Source organism: Hyperolius riggenbachi, chromosome 4 (assembly GCF_040937935.1).
Source record: "Hyperolius riggenbachi isolate aHypRig1 chromosome 4, aHypRig1.pri, whole genome shotgun sequence".
In the NCBI taxonomy this organism is placed as follows: domain Eukaryota; kingdom Metazoa; phylum Chordata; class Amphibia; order Anura; family Hyperoliidae; genus Hyperolius; species Hyperolius riggenbachi.
The window spans coordinates 369,100,555-369,128,440 of NC_090649.1; the positions used below are offsets into that span (position 1 = coordinate 369,100,555).

At 45.0% G+C, this 27,886-nt stretch overlaps 1 protein-coding gene across 2 annotated transcripts in view; it reads left to right on the forward strand.

Moving 5' to 3' along the window:
* Positions 1-27,886, forward strand: part of CCDC170 (coiled-coil domain containing 170) — a 139,318-nt gene that overhangs the window by 12,959 nt on the left and 98,473 nt on the right. Inside the window, exon 1 of one of the 2 annotated variants that reach the window (XM_068231997.1) lies at positions 20,863-21,072. The exons of the other annotated variant lie outside the window; for it this stretch is intronic. Coding sequence (XP_068088098.1) covers positions 20,914-21,072 — 159 coding nt within the window. The 5' untranslated portion in view covers positions 20,863-20,913. Of the gene's footprint in view, positions 1-20,862; positions 21,073-27,886 lie in introns of those variants that run through there. 2 annotated transcript variants of the gene reach the window in all.

The window sequence follows — 27,886 nt, forward strand, 5'->3', positions numbered from 1 at the left end:
CATAGTGCAAAAGACTGTTAACGGCTGTCTCCTTCCTATATAATCTGCTGCCAATTTGGCCTGTACCTGTAAAGAAAAGATGGAGATCCAGGAAGTCCAGAGCATCTTCTACAATGTTTGATGTAAGAACAATATTATGTTGGTTCCTGCCCAATGCAGTAATAAATTCAGAAGCGGTTTCTCTGGGTCCATCCCACAGTATTAAGATATCATCAATAAAACGATACCACCCCAAAACATGGGGGTGGTACCGTTCAAGTGAGGGACCCCACACCACCTCCCGCTCCCACCAGCCTAGAAACAGATTTGCTACCGAGGGGGCACATTTCGCCCCCATCGAAACTCCGTGGACTTGCAAATAACTTATACATGAGGTCAACATATATTCAAGGATATATGGTATGTTTTTTTTTAAAGAGGAGCTGTTAGGTATAGGGTCTCAGAGAAAAAAAAACACATATCAGTAGCTAAATATTGGCTGTACTTACATTACATATGCATTTCACTGTCCACGTTTGGATTTCACAGAATTTTTATATAGTATTATTATGTTCCATGTTTGTCTGTCTCCTATGAAGCCAATTGTGATGTCATATCCTCCCTGCTTCCTGATGATTCGACTCACAAAAAAGATCCTAATGGACAACACTACTGTGCAGTGAATATTAATTAGCCATGTGGCTAGGAACAATAGCGGACTCATGCAGTATACTCTAACGGAAGGTGTGCCCTGTGATTTTTCAGTGCTGGCTGCTGTTACAAGCTGCTGTAACATGAGCCTGTAATGTCTCTGAGAAAGCAGCCTTAGGGCGTGATAGGGAAATGAAGGGGATGACCCAAGGTACTGCAGTGGGGAGAAGAGGCAGCCCCAGAATGCTTTGCAGTATCTGTTATGCGTCCTGCCGGCCTCCTTCAGAGCTTGGGAATAACCAGCCTTGCTGTTCAGCACACATCATAGTAAGAGAGATTTTTAACTTCACTATTGCCTTTTTGGCTTCCTTCTAAACTGTTTAACACAGGAGAATAGAGGTTTAAATTCGCTTTTGCAGCCTGACAGTTACTCTTTAAGGTGTTTTTAAAAATAAAAAAATCTGTCAAGTTTTTGTAAAAATACACCAATATGTCTGATCTCTGAGTCTCTTTAACCATTTATGTTGCCTGGATGTGATCCTCACGTCCAGACGGCTGCTGTGCGGCTGCTGCTGGTTTTGGCGCGTGCCGCCCCTGGTAGCCCAGAGATCAATGAATGGGAACATGGTTCCCGTTCATTGATCCAAGTCCCCAGCAGAAAAACCGACGGCCGCTTACCAGCCGCAGTCTTTCTGAGAAAAAGAAAAAAACCAAAAACCTCAATGTGGCCTACATACATTTTTCAATACATAAAACACACATTATTACATTTAAAATTAACTGTTTATTTCCCACACTAAGAATTACCCAAATAAAAATTTTTGTGAAAAAAAAAATTCCTGTGAGAAAACGCGGAAAAGCCGCCGCGAGTGCTCAGGATAAGGCGGCTGATTCCGCATTCAACATGGCGGATTCCGCGGCTGACGCGGCGGTTTACACGCATAGGCCTACTTCTGTCCGCATGGCGGAACGCGGAGAAACCGCCGCGTGCTCGGATAGCGGTGCGGCTGGTTCCACGTCCGGCACAGCGGATATATTGCAAAACAGATCTGGTGTGGCTGGGACTGATAGTCCACACAGGTTCAGAAGGACGCGTGCGCGTTCAGAGGCAGAGCTTTTATGGCAGCCAGAAAGGTGTCAGCTGACCAAGCCGATCAGCTGACAATTTTACCACTTCCCATTGGTCCAGCACTTAGGGGAGGCGCTGGAGAGCGCTAGGGTATATATACTGGATGCTGGTCATTTCTCTAGTGTCTGCCGTTGCGATCACTACATGGTAGCACTCAGACCTTTTGCTATCTGTGTTATTATCATTCTGTTATACTTCAGACTAGTTCCAGGGTGTTGATGATCAAGGAACTCACACCCAAGACTAGGGAACTGTATTATCATTCTGTTATACTTCGGACTAGTCCCAGGGTGTTGCTGATCAAGGAACTCACACCCAAGACTAGGGAACTGTATTATCATTCTGTTATACTTCAGACTAGTTCCAGGGTGTTGATGATCAAGGAACTCACACCCAAGACTAGGGAACTGTATTATCATTCTGTTATATTTCAGACTAGTTCCAGGGTGTCGACGATCAAGGAACTCACACCCAAGACTAGGGAACTGTATTACTATCCTGTTATATATCAGACTAGTTCCAGGGTGTTGATGATCACGGAGCTCACACCTAAAGAATAGGCATTGTTTATATCTGTTATGACTACCTGCTTTCCTGACCACTCTCTTGATCTCTGAATTGGTACTTCGCTATTTCTGATACTCTGTTGCCAAACTCTGCTTGTCCTTGGATTCCGTTTCTGTCTCCTGTCTTTGTACCTATCTGTCTGTCTGTTGCCGACCTGGCCTGTCCGACCTCGAGAACTCTCTCCCCTGTTGGGAGATAGTTCACAGACCTGTCAGTGACACTTCACCTCGGGTGTCACTCACTCTCTGGTCCTTCCCACTCTCTGCCTGGCTCCGCCCCTTGGGGAGCCTCAGGCCATAGGAAGGAAGCTGTTCTCTAGGCAGTACCTTCTACTGCCTTGCACCCCCTGTACGGGTGCTTTCCTCAAAGTATTACTGTTGCACCCAAACACTCACTCAGGAGTCCAGAGGTTAGAGATATATCTGATTATCGGTGATACTGCAGATCATCTATAATCGGGTATATATCTGTATTCTCGGTGATACTGCAGATCACCGGTAATCAGATTCTCTCTGTGTTACACCGATCGTTACAATTCCAATAATAAAAAAAAAAAGATACCTAAGGGTCTGAACTTTTTAACCATTTTATCCACCACTGCAGTACATCTACGTCCTCTGTGACTTCATCTAAGCCACGAGTCAGTAGATATACGTCTTGCAGCAGAAGCAGTGCTTTGCAGGATTGGACTTGCTACTGTGCACATTTCTGGCACTATCTGATGCAGCACTAATTGGTGAATGGGAATATATGTTTCCTGAGCTAACGAGATTGATATTTACCATTAAAAATACTTTTATTTTCTCAGTTTATAGTGAAAAATAAATTGTGACAGGAACATAATCTAAAGTTTTGTGATAAGCGGTTAGAATAGCCAAACAAAATTTGTGTTTTTTATCTACAGTAGCACTTTTTATTTAAACTGGAATTGGTAAAACTGAGAAATGTTTTTTCTATTTTTTTCCTCGTTTTCCCATTAAAATTTAAAGAAAACAAAATTGTTCGAGGGAACAAATGGCATACAATGAAAGCCTAGTTTGTCTTGCAACAAACAATATATATTTCATTTCTGTGTCATAAGTAGGGATACAGTTATTTCTTTTTTTTTAATATATTCTTTATCAAATTCATTATTATAATCAATACAATACACATTATATATTCCATATCCCATACTTCCACATCCTTTAAATAACCAAATCAACACATATTCCAAGAAAAATACATATTAGTCACCTCCCTCCCATATCCCCCCACCCCACATCCCCATAACCCCCCCCCCCCCGAGTCAAGTCGTCCCCCAAAGGCAATATAACTTCCCCCCTATTCCCTCCGTGTTCCTCCTACCTACGCTTATGTTGTATCTATCCATTAAGGGCATCCCACTTTCTATTTACTATAAAGTTCTTTCTTATCCCTGAAGTACCATATCCAGAGGGGGAGGAGAGGAAGGGGAGAAAAAAAAAAAAGAAAAAAAAAGGGAAAAAGGAAAAAAATAAAAATAAAAAGGGGCTCACGGGGAGGGGGGGGGGGAACAAAGGAGGGTATCCATTCTCACTCCTACCATTCTTCCATCTCCTTTCGTTCCTCATTCATACTTGTCTGTCTGTCCATTCAGAATCCCCCAGATGACATTAGGGGTCGGCCCTCTAGGTCGGAGTGGTGGGAGGGAACCCCTCCCCATTTTCACTCAACTGTCCCCTCCTGTCTCAGCCTCCCCTTTAGTTAATTTCCATCTCTCAGAATTTCTCTATATCTTTCTGTTTCAGTAAATCCACTCCATTTTACCCATATCTCATCTCCCAGTTCTTCTGTTCCATGTAGGGCATATGTCAATAATTCCATTCTATATATATAGGCGATTTCCCCAAGCCATTCCACAATCGTGGGAGGAGTCGTTGATTTCCAATGCCTCCCTATCAGCACTCTTGCTGCGTCTATCAAATGGCGCATCAATGATCTTTTATACTTTCTAACACTAAAATCGTTACAGTGTAAGAGGAAGAAACTTGGATCGTCCGGGGGGTCGTAGTCCACTAAGGCCCGGTTCACATTAGCGGTTGTTTGCCAAACGGACCGGATGACCTGACCGGATCCGGACCGGATCCGGATCGGAACCGTACGGTTCTGATCCGGATCCGATCCGGATCCGGTCAGGTTGCATCAGGTGGTAATCAGGATGCGATCCGGATCCGTTTGGCAAAATATACGTAAAAAAAAAAAAAAAAGGTTGGGGTCTGGGAGGTCAGCAGAAGGGGGACCTGTGGAATCAGGCCCTCTGCTGTTTAGCACTCACCTCCACCTCCGACATGCTGCCAACATCCTGCCAACACCTCCAGCTCGTGCTGCTCCACTCCAAAATGCTTGCCCATGTGTCCCCAGCCAATATCGCCGCAAAAATCCGCATAGGAAGTGGGGTAGAAGATCCGGATTTCTCAGCCAGTGTGTTGTGCGGCCTCCGGTTCCCATTTGTTTGTATTGGCCGGATGGTGCAGTCCGGCTCCGCCCCGGATACGGCTGCCGGAGGGGCCGGATGAAAAAATAGCGCATGTTGGAACGGAGGCCGGAGTCCGGATCCGGCCCGGATCCGGTCCGGCTCCGGTTCTGCAGAACGGACCCATGTGAACGGACGCATAGGCTTTAATTGCTATGCCGTGCGTCCGTTCCGTCCGTTCTGCAGGCGGTGCGGCTCCGGCACGGCGATTCCGGAGGGCCACCGCAAGTGTGAACCGGGCCTTACTCTCTCATTACCTTCCTAACTTCTTCCCAAAATGGTCTAATATTTTGACAACTCCAAAATATATGAGTCAATGATCCTATTTCCCTCCGGCACCTCCAACAGGTCACATCTGCCCCCTGGAAAATCTTCCCTAATCTCTCTGGAGTGTAATACCATCTCGTTAGTATTTTAAAACCTGTCTCCTGAATTCTCACTGATATAGATGACTTGTGTGCCCACAATATTAACCTCCCCCATTGAGAGTCAGAAAATTCTCTCTGTAATTCCCTCTGCCATTTATCTCTAATTATTGTAGTAAGGTCTCCCTTACTGTTTAGCAAGGTGTATATCTGAGACAAGCCACCTTTCGGATTGGTCTCCCCTCCACATAGGTCCTCGAACCGTGTCTTCTTCCTTGATAGTTCCAACTTTGTGCCCTGTGTGCTCAGAAATGACCTAAACTGTACCAGTGTCCAATAGTCCAGCCTACCCTTCTGTAGGTCTCTTTCTATCTCCTGTAGTGTCTTCCACTTCCCTCCCTCTATTAGCATCTGTGCCTGTATTCCTTTTGGTCCCCTCCACTGTTGGCATGCCTTTTTTTGCATTCCAGGTATAAATCCTGGGTTGTCCAGTAAAGGTAACAGGGGAGAGGGATACACCGTGAGCCCCATTCGTTTATTATATCTATACCAGGTTTTCAAAGTATGTCTCAGCAGCTCGCTAGCTGGGTGTACAGGTTTATAACTTCCCCCCAGCCACGGGATGTTCTTCAATGGTATATTTTCTAGGCTCTGTTCGAGATCTACCCACCTCTTAGTCTGAGGCGACCTGTGCCAGTCCACAATTCTATTTAGAATAGCGGCCGTATAATATAGACACGGATCTGGAACCGCCAATCCACCTCTCTGCCTGGGCTGTGTCAGGAGCTTATAACTTACTCTAGGGGGTCTGGCCCTCCACATAAACCTCATAAACTCCCCTCTTAAGTTTTGAAAAAATGACATTGGTACTGCTATTGGGAGAGTTTGGAACATATACAGTAGCCTTGGCAATACATTCATTTTTAAAATACTCACCCTTCCCAGCCACGTAAATTCTGGTCTATTCCACTTCTGTAGGTCTTTAGCTATTTCTTTACTCATAGTTTTATAGTTATGGTGGACTATGTCTCCAAAATCTGTCGCAATTTTAACCCCCAAATATGTTAGTGTCCTAGGGACCCATCTAATTGGGAAATTCTCCTTGATGCCCTCAATTTCCTCTGTCTTCATTGAGACCCCCAGGGCTTCGCACTTGTCCCAGTTTACTTTAAAGTTGGATAACCATCCATATTTTTTAAATTCCACCAACAAACAGGGCAATGCAATTCTGGGTCTAGTCAGAACAGAAGATCGTCCGCATATGCGGCTATTTTATGTTCACCCTTATCTACTTCGATCCCTGTTATATCCTTATTCTCCCTTATATGTCTTAGCAATGGTTCCAGTGTCAATGCAAATATTAGCGGAGAGAGAGGGCAGCCCTGTCTTGTCCCATTTCTTATTTCTAAGGGCTCTGATAAAACTCCATTTATTTTAATCTTTGCCGTGGGGGATGAGTATAATGCCATTATATTAGTCCTCATCTTCTCTCCAAGACCTATATACTCTAATACCGCTCTAATAAAGTCCCAGTCCACCCTGTCAAAAGCCTTCTCGGCATCCGTCGAGAGGCACATGACAGGGATGGACTGGGTTCTCGCATATCTGGTCAAAATCAGTGTTCTTATAGTGTTGTCGCGTGCCTCCCTTCCCAGTATAAACCCTGTCTGATCATTATGCACCAGGTCAGGGATCACTTGTGACATCCGTCTGGCAAGTATTCTTGCCAGTATCTTCAAATCCATATTCAAGAGCGATATCGGTCTATAGCTTGCACACTTCGCTGGATCTTTATCTTTTTTATGTATTACTGTAATATGGGATTCCAGAGTATCTCTACCCAATCTCTCCCCGCTGCCCCCTCTCTCCGCCAATGCCCCCAGTGTTCTTGTTATATGTGGGATCAATGTCCCACTAAATTGCCTATAATATTCAATTCCAAAGCCATCCGGTCCTAGGGCTTTCCCCATTGGGCTTTGCTTAATCGCCTGCCGCACTTCCTCCTCCTGAATTGGGCTGTCTAATTCTTCTTTGTCCTCCTGAGAGATAACTGGCATCCCCGATGTTTCTATATAATCCTTTATTTTCCTCCTTCTTTGAGCTCCTCCCTTCTGTGTCTCACTCTCAGGGAGTCCATATAATGCATCGTAATACTCCCTAAACACTCTGGCTATGGATTCACTTCTGATATGTTTCCTGGAGGCGGAGTCTGTGATATAGGGGACATAGTTCGACATCTGTTGATTCCTCAGGGCCCTCGCTAGTAATTTCCCTCCTTTATTCCCATTTTCATAATAATTCCTTTTACACCTCTGGACTATATATTTTGCTTTCCCCAATAATAGATTTTTCAGTTTTTCTCTTTCTGCTGTGAGTTCTCCCAGGGTGTCCCTATTCAATGTCATTTTATGTTGTCTTTCTAACCGTGCTATATTATTTAGCAGATCTCTCTTGGTTTTTTCTCCTTCTCGTTTTAGTCTACTCCCCTCCTGGATCAGAATGCCCCTAATAACACATTTATGTGCTTCCCAAAGGGTTGTATACGGGACCTCCCCATTATCATTAATTTCATAATATCTCTGGATGCTCTCCTCAATCTTTCCCCTAATCTCCTCCCTTTGTATAATGGAGGTATTCAATCTCCAAGTACAAGTTCTCCTCCTATTCACCTCCATACTTACCTCCAGATAAATCGGTGCATGGTCCGACGTTGTTGCTACTCCGATTTTTGTCTCCAATGAGTCTGATAGGAGATTATGTGATACCAAAAACATATCTATCCGTGAGTAGGACCCATGTGGAGGGGAGTAACAAGTGTAATCCCGCTCAGTGGGGTGGTGGATCCGCCACACATCTACAAGTTGTTTTTTTTGAAGGAGATACTTACCCTTTTTAATCATTCTATATGGCAAAAATGTTTTCCCAGTTGAATTATCTATCTGTGGGTCCAGCGTGACATTAAAATCCCCTCCCAGGATCACTGATCCTTCTGCAAAGCTCTCCATCTCCTCCAGAAATGTTTCTAGAAAACTAATCTGTTTTATATTTGGAGCATAGATTGCACCTAAGGTGAGCTTATGTTGATTAAATAACCCCTTCACCAATACATATCTTCCCCCTGGATCTCTACGTACACTTATGTTTTCTGTGCTAACCTCTCTGGATACTATAATTGCAACGCCTTTCTTTTTTGAGTCCTCTAAAGAACTATAGAAGGCCTGGGGGAATCTCCAGTTAGTTAGTTTAGGGTGTGAGGGTCCTTTAAAATGTGTCTCTTGTATAAAGGCTAATTGGATCTGCTAAGAGTATAACTCTCTCATTAAGTTCATCCTTTTTTCTGGTATATTAAGACCTCGCACATTTAGGGACATACATTTAAAGGATACCACAACTGACATGTGACATGTTGAGATAGACATGTGTATGTATAGTGCCTAGTACACAAATACCTATGCTGTGTTCCTTTTTTTTCTTTCTGTGCCTGAAAGAATTAAATATCAGGTATGTAAGTGGCTGACTCAGTCCTGACTCAGACAGGAAGTCTTTACAGTGTGACCCTCCCTGATAAGAAATTGCACCTATAAAATACTTTCCTAGCAGAAAATGGCTTCTGAGAGCAAGAAAGAGATAAAAAGAGGAATTTCTTATCAGTGAGGGTCACACTGTAGTCACTTCCTGTCTGAGTCAGGACTGAGTCAGCCACTTACATACCTGATATTTAACTATTTCAGAGAGAGAAAGAAAAAAAAGGAACACAGCATAGTTATTTGTGTGCTAGGCACTGTACATACACATGTCTATCTCATTATGTCACATTTCAGTTGTGGTATCCTTTAAGCTGTTTCATCTAACTTAGGGTCCCCCCCTCCTCCCCGACCAGGCCGCTATCTTCAAGTGCGCACAGACAACATCCTTCCCCTCCATTCATCCCAGTCATACTTACCATCCAGTTACCATCATACTCCCTTATTTTTTCTTGTGGATCCCTTCCACAGAACCTCAAGTCTAGGTTCATTGGGTTTACAAATTCCCTACCCGGGTCCAGTTTCTCCTGGGCCCAATACATGGTATTCCTACCCTTAGAGATGAAGTACCGTTTCGACCATAAGGGTCGCTCCGTCTCCCGGTCCATATCCCTTCCCCCCATTTCTGCACCCGCCTCCACTCTCTCTGTTAGGAAGGAGAGGTTACTACCAAAGAGCGAGGGATAATAATAAAAAAATAAAAAAAATAAAAAAACCCAAGGGGGAGGGGGAACTAAAATGAGGGAGGGGGGAAGGGAAGAGGGGGAAAGAAAAGAAAAGAGGGGGAGAGCATGCCGGGCGAGAGGGTCCCCCAGCAGGGGGGGCCATGGGGAAGCTGGGGGGCGAAAGACTCCACCCCCACCCATCCCCCACCAATGGTCAGACCTCCCCTCTTTACTATCCATCGCCCGTCAACCCATATCCCATATACTCATCTTCCTAAGGGGAAAGATATCTCGGGGCTATCTTCCCTCTCCTCCCCCTTCCCTCTCCTCCCAAATGTTTATTCTCCTCCTATATTCATCATTATAACTCTTATTTCTATTTTATTATTTCTATCTATAACCTCTGTATTGGGATGATTTTACCTCAATTATGTCTAGTTCTTCGGTTTGTTTTAACTATTTTAAATCCCTCCTCCCTCATCTCTCCCCGTCCCCCGTGCACAGTTTCTATCCAACACCCTTAAGAGTCCCCCATTTCAATTACACCCCCCCCTCCTTCAACTCCCCATGTGTTTTATCTCACCCATTCTTATGTTAAATATCTCAAGTATCAACTAACCATTATTCTCTATATACCTTACCCTCTAAGAAATTTCACCTCAGTGACGTCAAACTCCTATATTCATTGCTCTTTTCACCTGTCCCCTCCCCTCCACCACCCACCCCACCCTCTCCAATCCCCCCTCTATTGTTTGCCGTCAGTGGGGCTCCACTTTTTACACAATTTCACTACATTTATTTTCATTGTGCTTCTTCTCCATATTATTCACCATATAATTTACAATCACAATCATGTGTACTCTATTCCCTTTACTTCACATATTTATAATCTACCCTTTGCTCTTCGTGTTTCTTGTCCCTTTTACTCTTTAAAAATTTGTCCCATCCACCAATTACATCCTACTGGTCTGTGATTTACATTAGCTTTTACATTTTAACTTATGAACCCATCTCTATTCATCGTTTTCCACCTATATCACCCTCCTACCCCCTCTCAAAACTCCCCAATCTCCGTATTTGCCCATATTATTCACCCTCCTCACCCCCAAAATCCACCATATGCCAATAAGTAATATCCTATAAATTCCCATGTGACATTTGTCTCTACACAACACAAGACACGTGACGTTACCTCCTCCACCTCAAAACTATCCATTCCCTCTTAATTCCAATGTCTATATATTAATTCTGACATCTCCCCCCTACGGGCACCACTCATCTACCCAGTGCATAGTATTCCAACTCTCTCATCTTCGTTCTCACCATGTAACCACAGGCCCATTTCTATACATGATCCCCCTCTCCATCCCCCCTCCCCCACAGCACGCCCCCCCATAATATCCTTGGCCCAGCGGGGCGCGTCCCTCTCCCAGTCATCCACCCCATCACTAGTATTTACTTAGTTACGGGTCACACCTCGCTAGGCCCCATCAAATCAAATCTCCCCAAATCCCTCCCCCCTCCCCACCCATATACACTTCAGACAATTATAATTATCAATACTACTTCTCAGCAAGAAAAAAAAAAAAAAAAAAAAAGAGGAGTCCCTCTCATGCATCCAGTCTTTTCCTTCTGCTCCCCCTCCTTCCCATCCAAGTGTTTTTCTCCTCAGTTCATATAAATTATGGAGGCAAGTAACAGGGAAGTTCATCATTACACTTAGAAGGGTGGGATGACAGAGCCATATCTTATTCACGTCCAAAAAATGAAAAAACAAAGGAGAGAAAAGGAAGAGAAAAACCACAAAAAAAAGGAAAACGAAAAGTCACTTATTGCTTCATTAATACTTGCGATTCCATCGGCCATCTACCATGTCCATCTCTGGGTTCCAGTCCGGGACCTCTATCGCCTCGATCCCCAAAAAAAGGAACAAATCAGGTAATTCAGAGGGAAACCGCAACACAAAAGTCCTAGTGTCTCTCCTAATTATCAGGCTAAACAGGAATCCCCACTTGTATGTAATTCCCTCCGTTCTCAAGGCTTGTAGGATCGGTCGTAAGGCCTTCCTCTGCAACAAGGTACTCCGAGACAAATCCTGGAAGAATTGAATCTCATGCTCTTCATACGTGATCTTCTCCTGTCGTCTGGAAGCCTCCATTATGGCCTCTCTGTCCTGGAAATATTGCATGCAACATATCACGTCTCTTGGCAAGTCTGCGGGTTTCGGCTGAGACCTGAGAGCTCTATGACATCTCTCCATCTTTACTGGGTGTTCGAGAGCCCTGTTCAATATTTTATTAAACATTTCTGCTACCTTCTGTCTCAGGTCGTCTTGTTTTATCGTTTCCGGTAGCCCCCGTATCCTTATATTTTTCCTTCTAATTCTATTTTGCACATCTTCCAGTTGATATCGCAAAGCATGGCTGATGGCGGCTTGCCTCTCTTTTACCTTTTGCAGCTCACATAGCTCCGCTTGTATCTCCGCCATCTTGGTTTCTATCACACCAATTCTGCCATTTGCCTCCTGGATGTTAACACGGAGCGTCTCCATTTCAGCTTTAGTTGCCTGCAGGATCTGTTCTGTCTGCTCCTCCATATCCTGCTTCGTGGGCATACTCTTGAGCTGTTTCCATATGTCCTCCAGGCTCCCCTGTTTTTTCATTGCCGCCATCTGCGGTGATGTTGTTGGGGCCGGGGCAGCTCGGTGCTTAGGTTTCTCTGACAGTTTTCCCGCTGTGCCTTCAATTACTGACCTGGAGAGCAACTCCTTCACTGAGCGCTGCGGCGTCTTTTGTTTCTCCGCCATGCTCTCCTGTCCTTTCCGTTTGTTGCGTCCCGTCATTCCCCGGTAACGCTGCTGGTATGGACTCTCCTTCCCTGCGCACGCTAGTTCATAGGGGAAGATCCATGGACCTTGGAGCGCGTAGGAGCCCGCCCCTTACGTCATCACGTCGTGCTCCACCTCCCCCGGAGTCATGCAGTTATTTCTAATTAAATAAGGACTTAGCTAAACTGTCAAAACTGCTCTGGTCCATAAGTGGGAAATGAAGGTCTGGATGCGAAGTGGTTAAATGCATGTGAAGAAGGTATATTACGAACATTTTTTAAATTATAAGCTTGTAAATAGTGATGGACGCAAAACTGAAAAAAATGCACCTTTATTTCCAAATAAAATATTGGCGCCATACGTTGTGATTGGGACAACATTTAACCTCTTGAGGACCATGGGCTTAAACCCCCCTAGTGACCAGGCTATTTTGTTAAAATTGGTCGCTGCAGCTTTAAGGCCAAGCTGCAGGGCCGCACAACACAGCACATAAGTGATTCCCCCCTCCTTTTGTCCCCACCAACAGAGCTCTCTATTGGTGGGGTCTGATCGCCCCTACAGTGTTTGTTTGTTTTTATATAAATAGTTTTATTTATTTTTTATTAAATGTGTGTTTTTTTTATTTTCCCCTCCGTCCCTCCCACCCCTCAGGCAGCCAATAACGGCGATCGGCTGTCATAGGCTTCAGCCTATGAGAGCCGATCGCTCTCTTGTTCCCCAGGGGGACAGCCGTGTCACACGGGTGTCCCCAGTACAGCGCTGCTGCTGATCGTAGCGCTGTACAGTACAATTAAGCGGCGGTTTGCCGTTACAGTCTCCCGAGCGGCTTTCGCCGCTCGGAGACTGAAGCCCACCATGCAGGAGAAGCTGCGCGCGATCTCCTGCAAATGTAAGCCCCAGGACTTTACGCCAATCGGCGTTAGGCGGTCCTGGGGCTGCCGCCGCGTCCACGCCCATTGGCATGACGCGGTCGGCAACTGGTGAAATGGTGTAATAACCAAGACAAAAGGGCAAATAAAATACATAGGTTTTAATTATGGTAGCATGTATTATTTTAAAGCTATAATGGGCATAAACTGAGAAATAATGCATTTTTTCAAATTTTTTTCATAATATTCCTGTGAAAATGCATTTAGAAAAAAATAATTTATAGCAAAATGTACCACCCAAAGAAAGCCTAATCGGTGGTGGAAAAAACAAGATATAGATCAATTAATTGTGATTATTAGTGATAAAGTTATTAGCGAATAAATGGAAAGTGAAAATTGCTCTGTTGCATAACATGAAAAATCCCTGCGGGCTGAAATAGTTAAAGAGACACTGAAGCGAAAAAAAAACTATGATATTATGATTTGTATGTGTAGTACAGCTAAGAAATAAAACATTAAGATCAGATACATCAGTCTAATAGTTTCCAGTACAGGAAGAGTTAAGAAACTCCAGTTGTTATCTCTATACAAAAAAGCCATTATCTCTACGACTTTCAAAAGTCGTGGAGAGGGCTGTTTTCTGACTTTTATTATCTCAACTGTTAGTTAACTATTTACTTTTCCTCTGGCAGAGGAGAGTTCATAAGTTCACAGACTGCTCTGAAAGAATCATTTTGAATGCTGAGTGTTGTGTAATCTGCACATATTAGAGAATGATGCAATGTTAGAAAAAACAATATATACTTGAAAATAAAAATATGAGTATTTTCTTTGCTGCTAATCTTCTGGTAATTATTCATAGTACACAACCAATTCATTCTATCATATATTTTTTTTCGCTTCAGTGTCTCTTTAAAGAGAACCCGAGCTGGGTTTGAACAATGTGATCTGCATAGTGAGGCTGGATCTGCCTATACAGCCCAGCCTCTGTTGGTATTCCAAACCCCCCTAAGGTCCCCCTGCACTCTGCAATCCCTGATAAATCACAGCCGTGCTGTCGACACACAGCGTGTCGCAGCCGCTGTGTTTTTCTCTATAGTGTCAGTCTGCTGCTCTCCCCATCTCTTGCAGAACTCTGGTCCCCGCCTGTCTCCCTTCCCTCCTCACTGATTAGAGGGAAGGGAGGGGGGCAGGGACCGGACCTCTGCAGGAGGCGGGGGAGCAGCCGAGACCTACACTACAGATGTATACACAGCCGCACAGCGCGGCTGTGATCTATGTCTGATTTCAGAGTGCATGGGGACATTAGGGGGGTTTGGAATACCAACAGAGGCTGGGCTGTATAGGCCGATCCAGCCTCTGTATTCAGATCACATTCTTCAAACACACCTCGGGTTCTCTTTAAAGAATAAATATATGTAATTTTGGAATGAACAGAAGGTATTTTGGGGGCAACTGCAGCAAGTTTTACAGACAATTATTAATTAATTGTTTATAATGTATCTGTATGTTGTCATTTTCATGAAAGGGTATATAATTAAGTGAAATGCTTTGCATTTGAGTGAACCTAACTTGCCTAATCTCCATGCTCTATCCAGTGACTGATTAAGCATTACCTTGTACTCATACTGTGCTGCATGATCTGGTCTTTCTTGTATTCTTGTATTGTCATATTGCTGTATGTCACCCCTAAATATTGTCTGTAACCTTAACTAATGCCCAGCGCTGCGTAATATGTTGGCACTTTATAAATACAATAAATAAATATATTTTACCACTATTACCCCCTAATTAAAAGGGAGGATTTAGTTGTATCTAGCCCAGCATGTCATATGCCAAAGTGCCTGATCATAGCTGCATTGCCCAAAGTGTCTACTCCTGTGAACAATGTCACATTCAGTAAGATATTACACAGTTATGTGCTTGAAATGTCTTGAATAAAGGCAGCCAGATCTGGTAGGTTCCTCAGTTTATAGAAAAATGAATCTAAAACAAATTATTGCCGCTGGAAGAAAAAAGGCCTATCTACCCATAACTGGAGCCTTTTAAATAAGTGCTTGATATGTCTTGTTTCTAAATTGACGAACACCTTGGTCTTTTCTTTTAATGAACCTGGATATAACAGAATGGACCCACTCTCCCTTACCACTTTTTTCAAGCACTATATTCACCTTGGATCATAGGGTTCATATCTGCACGTTACATTTTTTGTTCAAGATGTCTCTTGATGTATCTTCTTTGGATTTGTGTATTTGTTTATGCACTGTTTGTACGTTTTTTATTGCTATGTTTTACTTTGACACAAGAAAAGAATAGAATAAAGAATAAATAAGAATAAAAAAAATATGAATAACTGACAGCACTGTCCTGCGTGTCTGACCTCCCACTTGTGTGTAATGCGTTGCTGCATGCATCCCTCCCAACCTCCTGGCTATCATACTGAAGCTCAGAGCAAAGCTCTCTTTTTGCTGCTTAAGCTGAATACTCTCCACAGCGACAAGAAAGATGGATCCAGTGACGTCTCCCTGAGGACATGTGCTTCCTGATCCATCTTCCTGCCGGAGGGTATATGCGACATCAAACGACTTGAATGAGACTAAGTGATTGCGAGAGTTGTCTGGAACCTGAACTGAGTAAAATTCTTTAAAATAAACACATGTTGTAACTGCAAATGAGTATTACATACTTACCTCACTGTAAGTTCCTCTCAGAAGTTAAACATTTTCTTCTTACAGTGATCCCTTCTAGTTCTGACAATATTTTGTCAGAACTGAAATATATCAGTTGCTGTCACTTATATATCAGCTGGTGTCAGTTACAACTGAATAAGCAAGGTAATGTCTATGTTTCCCTATGGCAGGGCTTTTCAACCTGTGGTACGCGTACCACCAGTGGTACTTTGCTGTTGCCCAGGTGGTACATTTCAGGTTTGCCTGCCACTTAATTGCCTGTCTGCTGCTTGTCCTGGTCCTCCACAAAGTTCAGCTCCCCCTCACTCGCTACTAATGCAATCTGTAGGCTATCAATCTAATTTTAACGCTTTTCCCCACCAATACTTCCTGCTCCCCCCCCCCCTCACATACACACTTTTCTTAAAGTGTACCTGTAAGAGAAAAAGTGCACATGGGGGGTACTTAACTCGGGAGAGGGAAGACTCTGGATCATAAAGAGACTTCCCCTTTCTCCTCAGTAGAGGGGATCCAGCTCTGGGACCCAACAAAGATCTCCTTGTTGGCGTGCGCATATGCGCAGTAGCGGCATTTCACTCGGCGGAAACAGCGGAGCCCAATCTACTGTGCAGGCACATTGGTGGTACTTAGAAAATTTTCAAGCGATAAAGGTGGTACAAGCAGTAAAAAGCCCTGCCCTATGGCTCAAGTGGGTGATATTACAGTTTAATGGCCCATACTCACGGGCGATAAAAGTGGCCTGTCGCCAGCACACGTGAGCGTGTGGGCGACAGGCCGGCGACAGCTCCTCGCCAGGTCCCTCCGCGTACACACGCGGAAGAGGGACCAGCGGCGCGACGGAAGCTGTCGCCGACGTTCCTCCTCCCCCCGCCTGAAGCTCTGCGTACCTCAATGGAGGTTGCTGTCGCTAGTCCGCGTACTCACGCGGACTAGCGACAGCTGCGGCGGAGTTGCGGCATCGACTGTCGCCAGGCGATTGAACATTTCAATCGCCTGGCGACTTCAGCGACGGGCGACAGTTCGGTGTGCGCGCGGCCCATACTCACGGGCGACCTGTCGCCGCAACACGCGCGCCCCGCGTGTTGCGGCGACAATTGTCCCTCGTGAGTATGGGCCATAACAGTGTGCTAATCAGGAAGCTGTTAATGGGGTAAAGGCCATTTTCAAAATGGAGCATGGAGAATTCCATTGATCACAGTGGACAAACAGGACCCAGGAGAAGAGAAAGAGATTGATGAGTAGACTACACAGGAGGCAAGTATGGTGTGTTTATGTGTATTTTGACTTTTATCAGTTCAGGTTCTCTTTAAAGATCCTCCGTGATGGTCGTTATTACTGTGTGACGCCAAGCAACATTCGCGTGATCGTGCGCCTGTACCCACATTGCGGAAACGACTACTCGTTGCTCAAAAAGTCGTCATAGAGAAAATAGTTGGAAAAATCGTGAGATGGGTATGGCCTTACGGATTAAGATACTCATTTACAATACAATTGTTTATGAACAATTCTCTATTTTGATCAGAAAAATCTACTTGAATAGTTAATAAAAAGAGTCAGCAGTTGCTTAGGATAGGTAAAAAAAAAATCATAAACTCGATCACAAATAGCAGATTTATTGATCTGCTGTAATGCCTGGCAGATCTCCTGTTTTCTTTCAGCCACTATACCCTAATCTAGTGCTGTAGCTCTGAGCTCAGCCCACATCTTCACCTATAGATAAGCCCCCGCTTGAACAGGACACGGTATATGTCTCCTGACTTCGGTTACCCCCAGGTCTTACCATGCAAGGTAAAGCAGCTGAGGCCGAGAAAACCAGAGTACCACCAGAGCAAACAAGACTATGCAGCTGAGTAATATTAGGTAGTAGAGCAAAATGCTCACAGATCACACCAGGCGTTATGAACAAGGAAGCAAGATTGCTCAGAGCGACTGTAGCTCTGAGCTTCCGATAACCGTCACAATAAACAAGACACGATGGTTGCTCAGTGCGACTGCAGCGCTGGGCATCTGATGTCCACCACACTGAGTAACAAAGACAGACAGACGGAATGCTTGTCATTTAACAAGACACAATGGGTGCTCAGTGCGACTGCAGCACTAAGCATCTGATGTCCACCACACTGAGTAACAAGGACAGACAGATAGACAGACGGAATGCTTGCCAAGCTAATCGCTGCCCCACTGATAGCAAACATCCACACCGGCACGGCCAAGACAAACAAGTAGGAGCGTAAATAATAGCAACCGCAGCCTATAGTTACATTCACAGGAACAGGACAAGCAAGAATCCTACCAATCACCAATGTGGTGAAGGCAGTCTCCAAACTGTCAGGATAGGAAGAGACTTCATTGTACCCCCGCAGGTGCAGTGAATGTCCAAGCAGGCAAAGCAAGGTAATGCAATACAATATTCAAACTTTGCACAAGGAAACCAGCAATCAACTATGGCAAAGCTGAGCACTATGACGGCAAGGTGTGAGAGGAGAAGCAGGCTTTTCTATGGACATCAGCCAATGAGAGCAGACATGCAACTTCCCACACAGCTGAATGGTAATCACGCAAGCTGCCTGTGAATGGAAAGGACTCTCATTACAAATGCATGCCAAATTATGCAACCACATGCATGTAAGAAAGCCACAGCTTTCTGGCTGCAGTTCAACTGCAGCAAGCCATAGGTGGATTAATGACAACATCCTGAGCTGCTCTGAACTGCAGAGTGATTGCAGATGACAATGAGACTCATTGCGAATGCAATCAAAACTAAGCAACCAAATGCAGGCAGAGAAATCAAAACTGCTCGGTTGCAGCTCCACTGCAACTGACAGGACATGCTACAGGAGGGATCCTTATATCTGCCTGATAGATTTTTATTATTGTATCTGATCTTACCTATGATACAATTGTACCGTTGTAGTGGCTGGATGGTGTACTGGTTAAGGGCTCTGCCTCTGACATGGGAGACCTGGGTTCGAATCTCGGCTCTGCCTGTTCAGTAAGCCAGTAATTCACACTGCTACTGCCTACTGAGTGCGCTCTAGTGGCTGCCTCGCAAGCGCTTTGAGTCCGACAGGAGAAAGGCGCTATACAAATACTGCCATTATTATTATTATTATAAATATCAATATTGTCAATAGAATGTTTCCAATTTACTAAATTCATCATAATAAAGAATCATTCATAGAAATGGTACTATTAATGGGCACCTAGTGGATGGGAGCAACAGAGCTGTGGTCTGTACTCCAGTATGTCCACTATGATGCAGGCCACACTAGCTGTCCTGAAAGAAAAGACAGACAGAGCAACTATCGTGGCAGCATTATCCCTGCTGTCTGTATATCAGTTTTGTTTTAGCTAAAAATATATATATATTTTGAAACTTTCATTGGAGATGTGAAGGGAGCAATGGCCCTCCCTAATGTGGACTACATGACTCACACTTCCCACACTGAATTGGAAAGATGCCTTTTAACAATATTAACTCATTTGGGACCACAGGCTCTGGCCCCTTGAAGAACCTGAGCCTTTTTTGTCAATTCTGTACTTCCTGCTCACTGTAATTGGTTCACAGTGATCTGCAGCCAATGAAAACGGCTCGTGCCCAATGTACAGAACGCAGCTGCTTAGGTAGCCACAACTGTGGCGTAGTTGTAACCTGCAGCGGACCCAAACTGGTTAAAGAGTATGCAAAGGGAAAAAAGTCCCCAATTAGGGTACTTACCTCAGGAGACTTCCCCCATCACCCTTCTCCTCACCATTCCAGCGCTGAGACCTCGCAAACCCATCAACAAGATTTTGTGGACAGAGCTCGGCCACACAGTGCAGGTGCCCGAGCTCCATCCACTTTTTCTGCCGAGCCTGAGCAGTGGCTCCATGCTACTGTGCAGACGCCAGTCATTCTGTGCAGTGTGTCTGCTCTCGTCTGTGAACTACGGGGGTCTCAGCACTGGGATGGGGCAAGCCTCTGGAGGATCATATTTTTTACAAAAGGATCCCACAGATTTGCTTTAAATTGCAAGAGACATTTTTGCAGCCATAAAAGATATTTAAATCACATTTAAGTTAGTATTTAGATTTCCCTTTTATTATCACTGAAAATGTTGGTTAAAAAAAAAAGTTGCAGTTTCTGCAAAAAAAAAAAAAATGTAAAAAAAATGCAGCAATGCCAATCCATATATAACTTCAACTGCCTGCTCACCACCCAATCATTCTGAAGCAATGCTTTCTCATAAACCGTAGGTCAGCAGGGAAGCATGACTTCAACTGATGGCAAATATTCAAATCACTAGCGATTAGCGCTAGTGATTTGCATGGTGATTTTACCACGATTAATGTGGTAAAATCATGACACTTACAAATTTTGAGCGATCGCAATTAAGGTTTTTTTAGCGATGTAATCGCAATCGCAAGAAAATCCTGCATGTACCGTGTTTAGCAATTAGCGCTAATCAGCGCGATTGTAGCAGTGAGATCACTGCCATATGGGTAATATTGCGCTAGTGCTTTAAAAAGTGCTAGTGATCACCGGCGATAAGTGTTAATTGCCCGCTATTCGCCCCAGTGTGAATGGGCCTTTACCCCTTCATGCCCATGGACTAGACATGAAATAGTTGACACTAACTGTGCATGTGTAATCAGGCAGCTGCAGGTCTTTGAGGAGAAGATACATTGGTGCAGCATTTTGCAGAATTGTCACTGCTTTTTGTACATAAGTAAACATCTTCTCTCAAATAATTACAAAACAACTCTTCCTGAACTGGAGCATAAGCTGAAGACTTTAATGAAAACGTAGTACTCAGTAACGTGGAAGATGCAGATAGACACAGCAAGTTTATTGATGGAAACCACTGTGTGTGTGTGTCTAAAGTATATTTTTTCTACTTTTTTTTTACCAGTCATTCTCTATTTTACTTTAATATCACTTTCATTGAAGCTTTTGTTAAGCAGACTGTTCACTGTGTCGTTGTGCGACACCTCCTCTTCATTAGCACAGCCCAGCCCTGTGTGTATACAGGTTGCTATGCAGCCACGTCTCCTGGAAACATTTATGCTCTCTCCATGTAGCTGGCAGATCTGCACTTTTCAGTTGACACCCGAGAGATCCAGGCAACATTCTTTTTCCAACTCCCTGAAAACCGTGTTCCAGTCCTTAGAGGATGAGCAACAACAGCCTGAATAGCAACAGCGATCATTCCACTCCATCCAGTGCCCCAAGAGCTGAGGCAGCCAATGGAAGCAAACGCATTGACTTTGATAGCAATACAGCTTTTCCGTCTGTTTCTCCAACTCTACCTTTTACACGTGGTGATCCAGAGGTACTTTTTAAATTTAGGTTATGTTTATTAAACACATACTAGTTGTATTTCTGTTGTTTCAGGGTCCATTTACGCTTGTTGAAATGCGGTGCGATTTGGAACAATCGCGCCGCAGTGCAGTCCAAAAAAATCGCACTGCGCATTATAGCCTTAGTGCGACTGAAGAAAAAAAAATTAACTAGACATTGTTGCATTTCTGGGATTACAGCAGATGTCACACTGTAACGTACTGCAGCTTTTGCATTACCCAGAGCACTTCTATCAGGCAGTGTGTCATGTGTGACTGACTTTAATGGCCACTGCGACGAGCGGTAAGCGTAAACAGACCTTGAGGCCGGTTTCACACTGCTAACCAGCATTAGCAGTGTGGTGCGATGCCATGATCGCATCGCACTGCAACACCAAAAACAGCCTTTGGGGATTTCTGTGTCAATACACAGTAATCCCCTTCTGGCTGACAGCCAAGCAGGAAGCTCTCTAGTGCTTACTTCCTGTCGCTGAAGAAACAAATTGCATGGAATTGTATCGACAAAATACGCTGCCGCACACATTTTTAAAAATATACGCGTTGCCATAGACATACAAGACTTCTGGTCCGCTGCATGTCGCCGCACAAGTATACAACCAATGTAGGGATGCGCTCGGGTCTGGGTTATGGGTAATACGTCACTTCCGCTGCATCACGTCCGTCTGAAAGGCCTCATAGAGTTACATTGGCGTAATGTTGCCTTTCGGTAAAACAGCCCAACGTGCTGCGCCAGTGTGAAAGGGGCCTCAAAGTTTCACTCATAAGTTGATATGATCTTGTTTTGTTGAAGAACAAGTGACACCAATGCTAACCTAGAAATAAAAAACACATATATAAGTAGATAAATACTAGTTCTACTTACATAACTGACGTATTGCACTGTCCACGTTATGATTCCTGTGAATTTTAGAAAGGAAAAGCAGAGAATCCTATTCTAGGCAGTTTCCATCTTTGTTACCTTTGACCTCCTGACATAATTTCCTCCCTTCTTTTTTTCTCCCCTTGCTAATTGTGTATTTGATACACCCCCTCCTCCTAGAGTCTTCAGACACTTCCACTGAGGTATTATGTCATTAGAAGGAGGGGGAACTAAAGGGAATAGGAGGAATATATTATAGATAAAAAGACCCCCAGCATGCAACTGTTTGGCAATGGCACTTAAAGGGCCAGTGCTCCTAAGGTATGTGATAACTCCAAACCATAACAGCAGAAAAGTTTTGAATGCAGGGTTAGCATCTTTATCACTTAATACACTCAGACCAATTGCTGTTGAAATTTGATTTTTTGGTGACAATCCCACTTTAAAGAATGCAGCTTGCATTCGCTTTAAATCCTATGGGAGAAATGTGCTATACAAATGTTGAATGGTTTCATATATGCTGTAAATATGCTGTAAGTAATATGACTAATACTACTGTAATAAATTAAATAAATAATCAAGCACATTTACAGTTTATTTTATTTATGCTGGCAATAGGTAGGAGGTTAGATATCCACACCATCCCTGACATTTTCAACATACATGTCAAAAAGTAGCTTTGGCATTTGCAATGAAACACATTTTCCATTTACTGTGGGGAAAAATCGAACATCCTGGCCCACATTCGGTTAACTTTTCTCCTTGGTTTCTCTCAGGAGACATGTTTTTCTTATCTGCAAAATAACTATTAATATTTAACATTAGAAAAAGTTCTAAAAAGTAAGCAAAAAGTAATATCAAATTTATTTTGATTATTTACTTGTTTGCTTGCTAGGGGCTTAAAAGCAGGGGAAGACTGGGGCCATTGCATGCTGTATCTGCAAGAAACCGTCACCATGTTTCACAGTTGTTTGCAGAACACATTATAGTACTATTTTCTAGCTCTTCAGCAAACAGCTTTATGCAGCAGCCAGATTTTGCCTTATCAGTCCAAAGTACTTCGCTGCCATTTTTTTGCGCTCCAGTTTTTAATTTTTATACATAGTTGACACGCTTGATCTTGTTTAAACATCTGCTGGTTCTGAGCTGATGGAGGTGGAGCTGGTTCTGAGCTGATGGAGTTTTGAAGGGAAGTAATTATGATGTGGCTTTTATCTGACGCATTTTAGTTTACTTGGCTGACCACTCCATCTATGATCCTCAACATTATCCGTTCCTTTGTACTTGCTCAAAAGAGCTTGAATAGAACACCTGTAACTCAGTCTACATTGTGTGATCTTTGCGTTATGAAATGATTATGTTAGTGGCATTCACAATAGCAGAAAAACACAACAGGACAGAATCTGCGTAAATTAACACTTATTAAAGTAACATTTATTAAAGAGAATCTGTATTGTTAAAATCACACAAAAGTAAACATACCAGTGCGTTAGGGGACATCTCCTATTCCCCTCTGTCACAATTTCGCCGCTCCCCGCCGCATTAAAAGTGGTTAAAAACAGTTTTAAAAAGTTTGTTTATAAACAAACAAAATGGCCACCAAAACAGGAAGTAGGTTGATGTACAGTATGTCCACACATAGAAAATACATCCATACACAAGCAGGCTGTATACAGCCTTCCTTTTGAATCTCAAGAGATCATTTGTGTGTTTCTTTCCCCCTGCATCTCTCATGCACTGAAGTTTCAGGCTGCTCTTTTCTTCCTGCAAACAGCTTTGCCCTTGTCTGTAATTCCTCACTTTGTGAAAGCCCAGCCAGCTCAGAGGACGATTTATCCAGCTTGTAAAAGATAAGAGAGAAGAGAGCAGCTGCTAAAATCTAAATAACACACAGGCAGTGTGCATAGAGGGGCTTGGAAGGGGGAGTTCATAGCAGAACCACAACACTGAAGAACTTGGCAGCCTTCCAGACACAGGCTGACAAGTCTGACAAGAGAGAGATAAGTTGATTTATTACAGAGACTGTGATAGTACAAAGTGCTGCAGTAAGCCAGAACACATTAGAATAGCTTTTGGAACTTGTAGGATGATAAAAAACAGGATGCAATTTTTGTTACGGAGTCTCTTTAACCATTTGCCGACCGCCCACAGCCCATGGGCGGCGGCAAAGTGGATGCCTTAAGGACCGCAATACGCCTTAGGGCGTTGCGTCCTTTTCCTATGCCGGGGGAGCGATCGCGTCATTGATGACGCGCGCTTCCCCCGGCAACTGGCTCCGCCCACCCGCCGTAACATCCCGCCGGCCATACGGAAGCGCCGGCGGGATGTTAACCCCGCGATCGCCGCTACAAAGTGTATAATACACTTTGTAATGTATACAAAGTGTATTATACAGGCTGCCTCCTGCCCTGGTGGTCCCAGTGTCGGAGGGACCACCAGGGCAGGCTGCAGCCACCCTAGTCTGCACCCAAACACACTGATCTGCCCCCCCCCCCGCCCACTGATCGCCCACAACACCCCTCAGACCCCCCCCCTGCCCACCCCCCAGACCCCTGTTTGCACCCAATCACCCCCCTAATAACCCATCAATCACTCCCTGTCACTATCTATCAACGCTATTTTTTTATCTCCCCCCCTGCCCCCTGCCCCCTCCTGATCACCCCCCCACCCCTCAGATTCTCCCCAGGACCCCCCTCCAGACCCCCCCCCCCCTGTGTACTGTATGCATCTATCCCCCCTGATAACCTGTCAATCACCCATCAATCACCCATCAATCACCCCCTGTCACTGCCACCCAACAATCAGCCCCTAACCTGCCCCTTGCGGGCAATCTGATCACCCACCCACACCAATAGATCGCCCGCAGATCCGACATCAGATCACCTCCCAAATCCATTGTTTACATCTATTCTCTCCTCTAAACACCCACTAATTACCCATCAATCACCCCCTATCACCACCTGTCACTTTTACCTATCAGATCAGACCCTAATCTGCCCCTTGCGGGCACCCAATCACCCGCCAACACGCTCAGATTGCCCTCTGACCCCCCCTTATCAATTCGCCAGTGCATTAATTACATCTGTTCTTCCCTGTAATCACCCACTGATCACCTGTCAATCACCTGCCAATCACTTATCACCCATCAATCACCCCGTCACCCCCTGTCACTGCCACCCATCAATCAGCCCCTAACCTGCCCCTTGCGGGCAATCTGATCACCCACCCACACCAATAGATCGCCCGCAGATCCGACATCAGATCACCTCCCAAATCCATTGTTTACATCTATTCTCTCCTCTAAACACCCACTAATTACCCATCAATCACCCATCAATCACCCCCTATCACCACCTGTCACTTTTACCTATCAGATCAGACCCTAATCTGCCCCTTGCGGGCACCCAATCACCCGCCAACACGCTCAGATTGCCCTCTGACCCCCCCTTATCAATTTGCCAGTGCATTAATTACATCTGTTCTTCCCTGTAATAACCCACTGATCACCTGTCAATCACCTGCCAATCACTTATCACCCATCAATCACCCCGTCACCCCCTGTCACTGCCACCCATCAATCAGCCCCTAACCTGCCCCTTGCGGGCAATCTGATCACCCACCCACACCAATAGATCGCCCGCAGATCCGACATCAGATCACCTCCCAAATCCATTGTTTACATCTATTCTCTCCTCTAAACACCCACTAATTACCCATCAATCACCCCCTATCACCACCTGTCACTGTTACCTATCAGATCAGACCCTAATCTGCCCCTTGCGGGCACCCAATCACCCGCCAACACGCTCAGATTGCCCTCTGACCCCCCCTTATCAATTTGCCAGTGCATTAATTACATCTGTTTTTCCCTGTAATAACCCACTGATCACCTGTCAATCACCTGCCAATCACCTATCACCCATCAATCACCCCCTGTCACTGCCACCCATCAATCAGCCCCTAACCTGCCCCTTGCGGGCAATTTGATCACCCACCCACACCAATAAATCGCCCGCAGATCCGACATCAGATCACCTCCCAAATCCATTGTTTACATCTATTCTCTCCTCTAAACACCCACTAATTACCCATCAATCACCCATCAATCACCCCCTGTCACTGCCACCCAACAATCAGCCCCTAACCTGCCCCTTGCGGGCAATCTGATCACCCACCCACACCAATAGATCGCCCGCAGATCCGACATCAGATCACCTCCCAAATCCATTGTTTACATCTATTCTCTCCTCTAAACACCCACTAATTACCCATCAATCACCCCCTATCACCACCTGTCACTTTTACCTATCAGATCAGACCCTAATCTGCCCCTTGCGGGCACCCAATCACCCGCCAACACGCTCAGATTGCCCTCTGACCCCCCCTTATCAATTCGCCAGTGCATTAATTACATCTGTTCTTCCCTGTAATCACCCACTGATCACCTGTCAATCACCTGCCAATCACTTATCACCCATCAATCACCCCGTCACCCCCTGTCACTGCCACCCATCAATCAGCCCCTAACCTGCCCCTTGCGGGCAATCTGATCACCCACCCACACCAATAGATCGCCCGCAGATCCGACATCAGATCACCTCCCAAATCCATTGTTTACATCTATTCTCTCCTCTAAACACCCACTAATTACCCATCAATCACCCATCAATCACCCCCTATCACCACCTGTCACTTTTACCTATCAGATCAGACCCTAATCTGCCCCTTGCGGGCACCCAATCACCCGCCAACACGCTCAGATTGCCCTCTGACCCCCCCTTATCAATTTGCCAGTGCATTAATTACATCTGTTCTTCCCTGTAATAACCCACTGATCACCTGTCAATCACCTGCCAATCACTTATCACCCATCAATCACCCCGTCACCCCCTGTCACTGCCACCCATCAATCAGCCCCTAACCTGCCCCTTGCGGGCAATCTGATCACCCACCCACACCAATAGATCGCCCGCAGATCCGACATCAGATCACCTCCCAAATCCATTGTTTACATCTATTCTCTCCTCTAAACACCCACTAATTACCCATCAATCACCCCCTATCACCACCTGTCACTGTTACCTATCAGATCAGACCCTAATCTGCCCCTTGCGGGCACCCAATCACCCGCCAACACGCTCAGATTGCCCTCTGACCCCCCCTTATCAATTTGCCAGTGCATTAATTACATCTGTTCTTCCCTGTAATAACCCACTGATCACCTGTCAATCACCTGCCAATCACCTATCACCCATCAATCACCCCCTGTCACTGCCACCCATCAATCAGCCCCTAACCTGCCCCTTGCGGGCAATTTGATCACCCACCCACACCAATAAATCGCCCGCAGATCCGACATCAGATCACCTCCCAAATCCATTGTTTACATCTATTCTCTCCTCTAAACACCCACTAATTACCCATCAATCACCCATCAATCACCCCCTATCACCACCTGTCACTTTTACCTATCAGATCAGACCCTAATCTGCCTCTTGCGGGCACCCAATCACCCGCCAACACGCTCAGATTGCCCTATGACCCCCCCTTATCAATTCGCCAGTGCATTAATTACATCTGTTCTTCCCTGTAATAACCCACTGATCACCTGTCAATCACCTGCCAATCACCTATCACTCATCAATCACACCCTGTCACCCCCTGTCACTGCCACCCATCAATCAGCCCCTAACCTGCCCCTTGCGGGCAATCTGATCACCCACCCACACCATCCGATCGCCTGCAGACCCGCAGTCAGATCACCTCCCAAGTGCATTGCATCTGTTCTCTCCTCTAAACACCCACTAATTACCCATCAATCACCCCCTGTCACTGCTACCCATCAGATTAGACCCCCATCTGCCCCTAGGGCACCCAATCACCCGCCCACACCCTCAGACCCCAGCCCTGATCACCTCGCCATTGCA